We start from the raw sequence: 13,215 nt of genomic DNA on the forward strand, positions 1-13,215 counted from the left end.
CAAACGTATACACTTCCAAATATTTCCAATTGTTAACCTCATTTATAGATAATAAAGGTGAATGAAATCGCAATGTTTTTTATCGCCTTGGCCACATCAATCAATGATCAATATTTTTATCGTATAGGTTTAGCATTGACTCTTAATAGAACATTCAATCCACGTACTTCATCAAGCATGAAAAACAAGGTGAATAGAATCGGTAGCTTTAAATGGTTCATTTAGAATGCGGTAAAAATAAATTCACTTGAAGAGTACTTTCCACCTATACTCTTTCGATCTGATTTCTGTTAGAAGAGTTTCAGTGAACTCTGATTAAGAGAGGTGTAATATGTATATTGATGTAAAATGAGAAACTTTTTAAAATATGGTTTCTGAAAGTTCAACTATTGAAGCTCAAAGGAAAGTATTTGAAATGATTGCATAGGTAGCAAATTTTGTGAACAAATGAAGCAAAATTAATTCACACAAATATTTTATTATTAACAACAATTGATTCGCAAACACTGAGGCTTCTTCAGGTTTCATATTTCGACTGGTATAGAACAGAGCTTGTACACCAACTCATAACAACAACAAAATTTGAATATTGACCGAAAAATCCATGAAAAATACAAGAACCTTATAAACTTCAAATGTATATTGGTTATTCGCCGCCTGAATTTCCAAACTATTGGAATTTTGCAGAATTATAATTCCTTTATTGATGTTCACATATCCTTTTCTTGAATGATCTTCCTGTTTGTCCAAATGTATTTTAGTTATACAGAATACAACATTATGTCGTACTTACAAACAAACAAAAACATTGAAGAAATCAAATAGTCACTCAACACTCCGAAAGCTTCTTTTCCGCGATATTCTTGAATGTTTTTTTTGAACAGTCGCTTTTTGAACTCCAGCAGTAATCTGTCATCAAATGCATGTCCCATCTTCACTGGTAGCTGTCCTCCATAACTTTAATATCTTGAAGAAATCTTTCACCTTGTTCCTCACTCATGTCTCCTAAATTTTCTGGAAAACCGTCTAAGTGGCTGTGTAAATAGTGTATTTCAATACTCATATTGCACCCTAAGGATAAGAAACTATTGTGCATCTTGTTAACCATTTCAACATAGTTTTGAGCTTTATGTTCGCCTAGAAAATTCTCTACAACTGCAACAAGGTTCTGGTTCAACTTGATTCATTGAATTTATGGAGGCAGGATCCTTAATTAATTTTTTTATTTGTGGACCTTCAAATATGCCTGGTTAGAGTTTTTCTGTGATCAACTGATGCATTTTTACCCCTATATATGCAAAACATGACCCATTCTTATCAAGAGCCTTCACAAATTGCTTCATTAAGCCCAACTTTATATGTAACTGAGGAAGTAGGATTTTTTTCTTTTACTTACCCGAGTTAGGGGATTAAAAGGGCCAGTTCAGGTACCTGATAGGCAATGGTTCCACTATTTATAAATTTATCTGGAATTTACTCAACTACAGACTGACAATAAAACCATTGTACCTACATTAATGAATATAAAATAATTTTGGAGCTTATGAATGAATATACTGAATGAAACCCACATTGGTAGATAAGTTGATTTATTTAAAAAAATAGAGCTGAGAAAAACGGATTGCATGTACGGATTAAGCGTCCCAAATATAGTAAAACTCAGCTCTCAAATCCCAGGCACAAAAAAAGATTTGTAAAAATTGCACCACCATAATGCCTAACAACGGAGCCGCCACTGCTTAAAAAGCTACCTCAACCTAAAATCCAACCTAATCAAATGAAATCTGTAACTGACTTCCTTGATAAGTCGATTCAAAAAAATCAAGTTATCTCGTGCCCAAAAAACAGGAGGTTATTATACAAAACAAACATAAACCCTTTGATGCAATTAAGATAACTCAATGGAAATGTACTGGAGTACACAAATACACTCATTGCCGATGAGAAAAAGTATGCTATCTCCGCAGATATCCATCACAAAATAAAAATTATACTATCCCGGCAGTAGCAGTCTATATCGAAGTTTTGGCACAGGAGTATCTTCTTTGAAGATCCAACAAAGTTTGTTAATGCTTTCGAAGATCTGTGGTTCGAATAAAAAATGTTTTTTTACAATATATCGGACAATGTACGCAATCAAAATTTACGATCTCAGATGAGATCGAAGTACCCTGCTACAGTTGTGGATGAAACTTCATTTCTGTTGCCGAAAACTGTGGAGTCTGATAGGAATAACCATGGAAGATTTGGTAAGTTGTAAAGGCTTACGATAGGTGTCATCAGTAATTTTATTGATATCTTTGTGACGAATAAAGCACATAGAAACACAAGAGTACATATTATTCGTTGGAAAGTTTATGAAAGGTATGATTATCAATTTTTATGAATTGGAGATAGCGATCTTATCTGAAGGATATGATGAGGAGCATGGCATGACTGAACGGAAGATGGAGGTTGAAGAATGGTACCTACTTTGCTAAGGTCTTGAAATTTTATACGAGGTTAAACGGACAAACGTGAAATTGATTCTTTCTTCTTTCATAAACGTGAGTCTTATATTGATTCGATTGGAACAAGGGTTCATTGAAGAGGATCACGAGTTAACGAATACAAAAGTTTCCATTGTTTTCGGAAGTCAAATGATAACGATGATGACATTTTCCTTCTTATATTTTAGGATATGTCAGCAGTTCTGCAGTAACAAAATTATCGAGTTGTATATTTTGAATTTTCGAATCTCTGAAAAAATAGGGTAGAACCTGGTTAGATGCGCCACTTTTTGAAATTGACTTATAATACAGGAAATGTTGATTTTATATCAATAATTTTTATGATTGGAGCTAGTCTTATCATTTAATATGAAATAAAGTGATTTTTTTCACCTAGCAATTGCAATTTTGGGGATAGATGCCTACAGGTATAGATAGTTGCCCCACGATGAAAATACTGAGAAGGATAGATGCCTTTCGCACTGTGTGAACAAAAAACCAAATTCGCAGAGATTTTCTACGCCTGAAGTAGCAGTTTTCTCCAAAAAACTTCAAGCTATAATAAATAATCATAATTATATTTCAGAAGCATTCATTCAACGAAAATATGAATTCTCGATAGGTAATACATAGGCGTACAACTTTACTTCCACCGTTTTTTCCGAAATTCGAAGCTTTATTGTAAAAAACTGGCCAATACTTTGTACCATCTTTCGGGAAGCGTACGAATCCAGCGTTGAAAAAACTAGTCATCCATTGAAGCGAAACACGGATCGATCCAATTTTTCACTTCTTCCTAAGACCGGAAGTGGTAGTCAGCTAGGCCGTGTGCCATTGATCGATGGAGTAACGTCTGAAGAATACAGTGGGTGGGGTAGGACAACATTTCCAAGTATGTCTGGACCACTTATCATGTCTTCCATGTATTGCGGCCATTTGTGTTTCAACGCATTAATTTCGTTCGATAACGATCGTCTCTGATTGTTTCAGTCGGTTTTAGAAACTCATAATACACTACGCCGAGCTGGTTCCACCAAATACTAAGCATGACCTTGGAACCATGAATATTCGGTTTAGCCGTCGATGTGGAAGCGTATCCGGGATATCCCCATGATTTTCTGGGCTTGGGATTATCGTAATAAAACCATTTTTCGTCTCCAGTTACATCCACATCCAGAGATCCCTTCCGTCTTTGCCTTGCAGGCCGCTGTCCACAAGCAAACAAACGCCGTTCAACATCTATCGGCTTCAACTCGTACGGCACCCAATTTCCTTGTTTCTGAATCATTCCCACAACTTTCAGGCATTTTGAAATGGCTTGTTGCGTTACTCCCAATGATCCTGCCAATTCTTGTTACGTTTGAATTGAATCTTGATCGAGTATTGCCTCCAATTCTGCATCATTGAAAACCTTCTCTCTTCCACTGCTATGCTAGTCTCCGATGTCAAAATCACCCTTCTTGAAGCGTTGAAACCATTTTCGGCACGTTCTTCCACTAATAGCGGCCTCACCATAGGTGTTTGAGAGCATTCGATGAACCTCGGCCGCAGATTTCTTCATATTCAAGCAGAAAATTAAAACGACGAGAATTTAGATCGTAACCCAACTTGTGATATCGAAAATAACTTTATGATGGCGTTATGTTTACAAATATCTAAGCTTATTGTATGAAAACTACGATCTATTCATTTCGACTACTAATTATCGCAGCAATCTATTGCAAAACGGAGGAAGCAAAGTTGTACATCTAATAATATTAATTTTTAGCCACGGGTTTGGGAACGTGGGTAATTTGAAAATGAGGGATTTATCCCACTGAAGCATCTATCCAGATGTATGTGTAATAGATACTAATAATGCATACAGGGATGTAGAAAAAGGTTTCGAATAGCGTCTTGAGGAAAATTTCATTTCACCGTTGATGACCAGTTCATTTCTCTCCTGTGTATGAACTAATGCAAATAATAAAGCTATAAACCAAAAAACAAAATATTGAAAACAAATGTTTCTTGATGAAAATTGATAATTTGAGAACATCTGCCCACGAAATTATTCCACAGGAATTTTCAAAATAAGGGTTCAACAACAAACTTCTGATTAACCCTGTATAGTGACTTATACCAGCATTCAACAAAAGAGGAATTATGCAAGTCGAAATTAATTAATAATTTTATCTACATTTTACTGAAAAAAATCAGAAAATTGAGCTGATAATAAGAAAACTCTTAGACTTAAAATTTTACCATAAATTAACTCGTTGCTTTTTTTGCACCTGAGTGTATCTTTACATATTAACCTACACATGCTTCAGAACAGCTGTAAATTTTATTATCGCATTCCATACGAATGTTCTGGAAAATTAAATTATTTCCGCCGAATTTTTCGCAATTTATGAAAATATGGACTCCGCTAGTAGCAAATTTCCATTACTTGCGAGTTTGTCGTTTTTATTTAACAATTTACCACTGGTAATTAAACAGTTATCAGACACCAGCATTATTTCACGTGAAATATCCAAAAATAAATAGAGAAAAATGGTTACGGAGACTTGTTGATCGTTAGAGCGTATTAAATGAGTTAAGTTTTTCTTAAAACTGTGTTTGATCGTAGATTAAATTATACAAATCGACCTTTATGCGGTATTAGTTTGGCATGAAAAGCTTCTATAGACAGCTCAGTTGATTGGGGAACTTCGAAAATGGTGGTTGATTAGGTTCATTGAATTCGCAAGCACCTGAACTGTTGAAGTGTTCTTCGATACAATGTTGTCAGGATGGAGGCTCACTTTGTCCAAACGTATGTAGATTTTTCTTTTAAAATTGATTTTTTCCAATTTGAAAAAAAATCCATGTTCGGCGGGTCAGTATCTGGATGGGTGACCGCTCATATGTCATTGAAATGAGACATTTCAAAATAGATTTTATGTGAAAATCTGCGTATGAAGTTTTGAAACCGTATGCCATTGTTTTCGCAATTTTTCGTAGTAGAAAAAAATAACAATCTGAATGGTTATCCTTTCAACAATGAGTATTTATCATATTTGATGATTTTTTGCAATCAGGTTGTATTAGGCGTCTGGAGCGTTTGAGCGATAGTTCATTCATGCGTCTATTGAATACCATAGAAATATACATAACATTAATAATATGTGTTGACATCATTTTTGTCGGTTAGTTTATCTGCCTAGATGAGGGGTTATGACGAAATGATTCTCTTGAAATTTTGAAGTGATTAATCTACATATACTCTACAACAAATCGAGTTTTAAACCTAATCCGATTCCGAACTACACTAACCGGCAAAAAAACTCGGCCACCTAAAATTTTGCTGAACTGACCAAGTACTGTCGTAATTTTTCATTGATTTCAATTATTTCTATCCCAAATTGAATATTAATTCTTTTGTATTGAAACAAAATCCAGAAAAGTTTTCCAAAAATAATGTTAGCTAATTTATACAAACATGAGTTTTTACCGGTGAGTTTATTATTCTGCTCAAAGATTGAAATTGTCATACATATTCCCGAAAAATTTCAACTCGGTCGTTTCTGTGATCATTATTGAGAGTATAGTTTCCGCTTTTATACTACATACAAATTTCTCTGGTCCTGATCAACAGAAAAATTTATATGAAATTCTTATATTACATCCACAAGTTCAATTTCAACTCGGTGCGATGAGTTTTTGAATATTCGGTTTTTTATGGTTCTGTTTACGCAATCAACTCAAAATTTAGCACTAAGCTTCAAATTGTTTTTTTTATTTGCATGCATAAATCGGTATTCTACTCGAATTTTCTCTAGTTCTAGTGATGCGATGAATATGAAATTCTGTATGAAATTTGAAATCGTTATTTTACATCTAAATGCAGAATTTCATCTCTATCGAATCCGTATAGTTTTGAAATTATCAGGTAAACTTTATTTGAACGGCGATATTTACGAAACTGAAATTTCAAAAATAAAAACCAGCAATTTTTCTCATCCCTGAAGTGATCATACTACTATTACTGCTTCCTCTACATCAAATAGTCTTGGAAATGAAACCGTAAAACAGACTCTAGATGTAATGTCAAAATTGATCATCGCAGAAAAATCCACGTGAATGGGGAAGACAATGATGCCAACGCAACTGCTGAAAACAATCTCAAATTCATCTAAGCGGCTTCTTCAAACGATCAATTCTCGCTATTTCTTTGAAAAAAATATAGATAATAAATTCTTCCTTATCGTTTTGTAGTTCAATGAAGTCAATTACCGATTTAATCCGTTCCACGCTTGATAAAATTTACAAAATCCGACTATTCGTCCTTTAATTTATTGATTGACAACATTAATTAACATAATGATATGAACCGGAACGTCATTTAGTGAGGAGTTTCATGTTTTGGAGGTTTAACGAACTGATAAATTTAGAAAGTATGCAACTACTAGAAGGTATGAGAGGAATTAGATATCACAAAAAATCGTTATCTTAAATTTTCATCAGAGTGCATTTATCATATTGACACCTGCAAAACTGATGGAATAATCAAGGTGGAATGAATGGAAATATGTATAAGATAACTAAAAATTTGGAAAGCGCAGACGTACAGTCAAGAATTTAGAGTAATTATTGAATTTTTCGATGTTCAATCGCAAATTTTCTATATTTTGATATCGCTCGAATCTTGAAATTGCAATTCTACATCTATATGCAATTTTTCGTCTGGATTGAATCTACAGTTTTGAAATGAACAAAAAAAAACAAATTTCGAATGGGCATATGCACGGAATCTTTAGTCAGATTCTGCCCATTAATAAAGCTTACCTAAACACAGCATTCGAAATTGGAAATACCCTGAAAATTTTAAGCTTTTAGGTCCTTTGAATCCGTTTGAAAGTTATCCTGTATGTATAAGGACGGGCAGAATTGAATTTGAGATCGGATTTGTTACAGCGAGTAGAAGCTGATCGTTTGAGATCATTCCTGGCTCAAAACTCGAAAAATACAGGCATTTTGACGGTCGTTTTGGAGAAAAAGCGCTCAAAAAAGATCAAGTGCATTTCACAATTCATATATTTTTCATATACATAATATGTATTCATCTCTAAATACGGTCCTCTAATGTTTTAATATATACAAATTCAACGACAATTCCTTCAACACGAAATAATTAAAAAGTTTAAGTGACCTGATATCTATTGCCGTCACTAATTTAATTACTACTTGAATACCACATAGTAACAAGAATTGAAAAAAAATTGAGACTGATAAGCTTCTGGAGCTTTTATTCATTCATATAACCATAGCGCCCCTGGATACCAAAGAACTGTATACCCAAATTTACATACAGGGTGTCCCAACGAAAATTTCAAACCCCCCCCCCCAAACACAGAACCCAGAAACGAAGAATTTCAGCAGATTTTTAAGGAACAGTTCAACTTAGTTTGGAATTTTTGTGCACAGCCCCTTTAAAATTTTCAAATTCAGTTCACTGTTCTCGAAATAATATAATATTGATGTAGGCTTGGTTAATCGATCGTCTAGAGGTATGATTCGATTACCTGGCCTTTCCACTTCTCCTCCGTGACTTTAATTAATTAAACTCTTTTTAATTATTTACATGAAGCCACACTTCAGTACAAACACAGTAAATAAGGGACTGAATTTCGTCTTACTTGAGTGTTAATTACTCGAAACGTCTTCACATATCACGTCTTCGTCTTTAATTCTAGTTTCGCTCGTCTCCTCTTCAACTCGTCTTAATCTAGTCTATTTTGCTATCTAAAAAAAATCAAACTCGAACACCCTGTATCTTGAAAAGAAAGTGTTTGCGGATTCATGTTTATAGTACTTTTCTTTCTTGAAATGATCCGAGGAATATGTCAGTTTTGTTTGTACCTCTTTAGGTAAACCCTGTATATCTACAAACTCAATTTCAACCATGTCAGATCTGTTGTAACGAGTATATTGATTAATTATTTTGGAAATTCTGCTTGAGTTATCTATAGTTCTGGTTATCGAAAAGACATATTGCATCAAGCTTGAAATTGCTATTTTACTCCCCCACACAAATTTTCACTCGATCATGAATTCTATTGTGCTTTATTGTCTTTAGAAACGTTCGAAGAAAAAAATTGAACCTCCCTGAAAAAATATAGGCTGGATTGCTGGATATGGATAACGATATACTGTTTGAGCAAGTGGACTTAACCAAGTTTATAATAATAAACAGGGTGAGTCAATAGTGCTCAATCGGTCAATAACTCTAAAATATTTGTTATTTGATGATTTCTTTGATTTGGTTTATCCCTAATTGGTATTATTGGTAGGTATTAAGTAGAGTTGAGTAATATTATCCCTTTGAAACTGTATGCGTGGAAACTTTACTGCCAACCTCCGTACAAAACATGAAATGCGAAGAACTATGAAAACTATTCATTTCAAGCATAATATATCTCAACAAAGAATGATAACTACTCACTAGGGTACCCAACAGGCAAAAAAAGAAATCAGCAGATACTATTTGATTAAATTGACATTCGTTAAAGGTCAATCCCTTAATTTGCAGAAGATTTCAAAAACTTTTCAGGACTTCAATAAAAAATAAATCGTACAATTATCTCGAATGGTTTTCAAGATATGATATTTAGTTTAAACCGTTATAACTATGAAATTTATCGAAAAAAGTGGCTTATGTCAAAAATTACCACAAATAAATGATGACAAATGGGGTATCAGAATTTCATGGTGATTATGTGTATGATATAGAAATTGGGCATTTGAGTCAAAAGATTGAAATTGCTTTACGAAATAATACAGCGATCTGTTTGGGGAACGAGCGCTCAATAATTGATATAACGTTGGCAGAAGTTTATTGAGTGCTATGATGACAACTCGTGCTTAATTACAGTGTATAACCGCTTTGTAATAAATTTTTATAATTTTCCATAAAAAAATTCATGACCGTTTCGGTTGCCTCTCATAGTTTTATGTAAATCCCCATGTTCCTATGAATAAATAGTCTTATGAATTCCACGAAAATGTGCATGAGTTTACAATGATGTAATAACAGATCGTACAAAATGACGAAAAGAGTCAAGACAGGTAATAGATAGATCGATCACTATTTTGTTGTTGTTTCTGAATTGTATTTTATTTATTCATGTTTTTTACAGTTTTTGTCATACCCCAAAGATATATCTTGGGTATAATGGGGTTCTTTGCTATTCTAAATGCATATACGATGAGAGTTTCACTTTCTGTGGCAATAACAGAGATGGTGCAGAAACATAAGACTGATTTTTTTGACCCTAACGCTTGTGTTATAGAGGGAATACACAATAGTACTTCAATACACACAGTGAGTTTTTTCATTATAATATACGGCTTTTATAAGTTCGAGTGCCTATTACATGTTTTTGGACTAGGCCTATTTGAAATCTTGCAATATGATATATTATTGTTTGTAAGTTTTAGTAATCAATCATCCCAAATCATCAAATACCTAACAAATTCAATTATGTTATTTGATATTCTCTATTCAGATGAGATAAGACCTAAATTATTAGTTTTTATATTTGTCTTTTATGATATTATTAAGTTTTCAATTCTGAAAGACTTTATGTTTCAACCCTGCATTATTTCAAATAATTTATAAAATATCCAAAACAAACTGAAAAAATCTAATATGTTAAATACCTACATACATGCATTAACATCGACCAATTAATTGTTCTAGGTTATAGATTATGTGTACCCTTGGACTGTAAAGCAGCAGGGACTCATCTTGAGCTCATTTTACTGGGGATATGTCATAACGCATATACCAGGAGGAGTTATAGCAGAAAAATTCGGTGGCAAATATGTCTTAGGACTAGGTATTCTTAGTACATCAGTTTTCACCTTGTTGACACCTCTTGTCATCTACTCCACTGAAGGTAATTGGGTATGGGTGGTAGCACTGAGAGTCCTAGAAGGATTAGGAGAGGTGAGGATAATAAAATTTTAAGACAATTTGGATCCATTTTGAGATATACCCACAATAACAAAAAAATATACTAAAAGAAATCTATACTAAACTAATGAAAGATCTTCGATCTTTGTAGGGAACAACATTTCCAGCTTTGAACGCTATCTTATCTAAATGGGTACCTCTTGGAGAAAGGGCAAAACTTGGCACTCTGGTTTATGCAGGAAGTCAAATTGGTGAGTGGTTTACAATTGCTGTTTATTATTGTTTTATATCTTGAATATTTGCTCAGGTACTGTAATGGCAAATTCCATAAGTGGCACCCTGATCCACGCAACTAGAAGCTGGGCATCGGTATTTTACTTCTTCGGTGTGATGGGATGCTTGTGGACTCTTCTCTGGACCATTTTATGCTACTCTGACCCTGATTCTCACCCTTTCATCTCAGATAAGGAAAGGAACTACCTAGAACAGGAATTATGTTAGTATTTCATTTATTTTTTTCATTTATTTGATATTTCATTTGAACTTCAAGATATCTAATTACCAATACAAATTTCAGCGGCTTCTCTCAAAGAAAAGAGGAAAATACCATGGACTGCCATCTTCACTTCAGTACCAGTTTGGGCTTTGGTATGTGCCCAAATAGGTCATGACTGGGGATTTTTTGCTATGGTAACAGACCTCCCAACTTACCTCAAAGAAGTCCTACGATTCAATGTGAAAGAAAATGGATTATTATCTTCAATACCTTACATTGTTATGTGGGTGGTATCCTTGGGATCAGCATATATTTGCGACAAACTCATTGCCAATAAGTGTATGACAATATCATTCGCAAGAAAATTCTTCTCTACTATAGGTGAGTAAACGAATGGTGTTCCGCAAGGCTCTGTATTTGGATAAGTTTTCTTCTCTTTATTTAGAATATCACCTCTTTATGTTTTCAGGTGCTGTTGGACCTGCTGTATTTCTACTTATCGCTTCATATGTTGGTTGTGACAGAAATATGGCTATAGTTATGTTCACCTTAGGTATGGGATGTATGGGCTGTTTTTACTGTGGTATGAAGGTTAATGTTCTCGATCTGACTAGTCACTACGCAGGTACCATAATGGCGATAGTAAATGGTATAGGAGCTCTAAGTGGGATACTTGTACCATATTTGATAGCAGCAATGACAGAAAATGTGAGTTAGGATTAATCATTGGTCATTAAATTACTTCGGCTATACCTATTCGGCTTAAAAGTTTCACTGATGGGAGGTTTTATATATAATTCTATGTTTCCGTTTCAGCATACTCTTCTTCAATGGAGAAACGTCTTCTGGGTGACATTCGTCGTTTTATTTGTAACGAATACTGTCTTCGTATTTTTCGGTAGTGCAGAGATTCAGCCCTTCAATAGTATTTATGATGAAAAGAAGCAAGTTCCAGTACACAGAGGAGCATTTAATGGCGTCATTATCGAAGAAGAGGAAGAAGAAAGCACAGAAATTCGATGACTTCAAATTAGAGCTGTTGAAAGAAATGAATTAAAGCTTGTATTCGAATATCAGTTCGTATGAAAAAGAGAGAAAATTTTCATGGAATACTCAAGGAATGAAGTTTTCAAACGAAGGCAGTGAATGTTGCAACCACAACAACTATTGATTTTTTTCTAGGAAATATTTTAATTATTATTATATAGAGAAATTTATGGTTTCGATAAGAACTTTATTTTCTTTCGAAATAAAAGAATATTATATTATTGATAATTGGATCTCTATAGCAATATATTTTTAGGTGTAGCTAAATTTTTTCTTTTCTTCTGCACTTGATGAATTCACTTGAATCATTAAAAAAATTTTTTCACGTTGAAAAAATATTTTTTTTTCCATGTAATTTTTCAATTTTATTGGGAGATAATTTTTCAGTTTGATATTCGAAATTATCTTGCTATTAGTGGAAATATATAGCTTGAAATTATCCTTTAGGGTACAATGAGTATGATATATCGATATAGGAAGAGAAAACCATAAAATAATTCAACAAAATATACTAAGTGATATAGACACCCGAATACCCAGTAAAAATTGCATGTTTTCAACATCTTTTCGTATATAAATTCATCATTACAAAAACAATATCGGATGAAATTTTCAACCTCATGTCTTTTGTATTGTCTTATCTGGATTTTTTTTCAATATGTATAATCTGGATTGTTAGTAATCGTAGGTATTAGGGAACGTTATTTGCAAGTGTTCATGATGAGCCCAGAGTGCAAATTATCAACAATTAACCGACTTTGAAAAGGAATAGTTGGACTAAGGGCTAGAATTTCAAACGCTATATTGGTGCTAGGCTGCAAAGAAGTTTAAATACTATGGTGAGTTGAGATGTTATCTGGTATGGGTTCAAAAACGCCAAGGAGCACAGGACGAGTTGGTAGAACTATCAAGAGCACCACCTAAAGTTACTAGCTTTGCAATATCATTTCCTTTGAATCAGAGCAATTGCAAACCACTGGTTTGCAATTGTAACCAATGCAAACAGCTCATTGTCGAGTCTATTTTCATTCCTTCCTTCCTCACTGGATCTGCCTCCAACCCGAGGGCATAGAAACAATAAACTTTAGTGGAGTGGAGGAAGACTAGAATGGCACCAGTAGTAGAATGAATATTCATCGTAGTGTTTAGATTATGGTGAGAGTTGCCATTGCTTATTGTTCTAGGTCATTTTTAATGTTCATCAGAGGTAACATTACCGCGCAGCTTTACATACAAGAAATAGT

The 13,215-nt window shown here is 33.8% G+C and overlaps 1 protein-coding gene across 3 annotated transcripts; it reads left to right on the plus strand.

The window, feature by feature from the left end:
- The first annotated feature begins 1,985 nt into the window (after positions 1–1,985).
- On the plus strand, positions 1,986–12,232 carry LOC123682032 (sialin-like). 3 transcript variants are annotated; one of them, XM_045620412.1, is made up of 8 exons: positions 1,986–2,249; positions 9,650–9,834; positions 10,213–10,461; positions 10,580–10,679; positions 10,736–10,924; positions 11,006–11,305; positions 11,394–11,632; positions 11,741–12,232. In XM_045620412.1, the coding sequence occupies exons 1-8, from the start codon at positions 2,102–2,104 to the stop codon at positions 11,945–11,947; spliced, it is 1,617 nt and encodes a 538-aa protein (XP_045476368.1). In that variant the 5' UTR covers positions 1,986–2,101; the 3' UTR covers positions 11,948–12,232. The 3 variants fall into 3 exon arrangements, with proteins under 3 accessions (XP_045476368.1, XP_045476369.1, XP_045476370.1); XM_045620413.1 differs by lacking the exon at positions 1,986–2,249 and adding an exon at positions 5,032–5,286; XM_045620414.1 differs by lacking the exon at positions 1,986–2,249 and adding an exon at positions 9,431–9,578.
- The last annotated feature ends 983 nt before the right edge of the window (positions 12,233–13,215 follow it).

This window comes from Harmonia axyridis, chromosome 6, assembly GCF_914767665.1.
Source record: "Harmonia axyridis chromosome 6, icHarAxyr1.1, whole genome shotgun sequence".
NCBI lineage: Eukaryota > Metazoa > Arthropoda > Insecta > Coleoptera > Coccinellidae > Harmonia > Harmonia axyridis.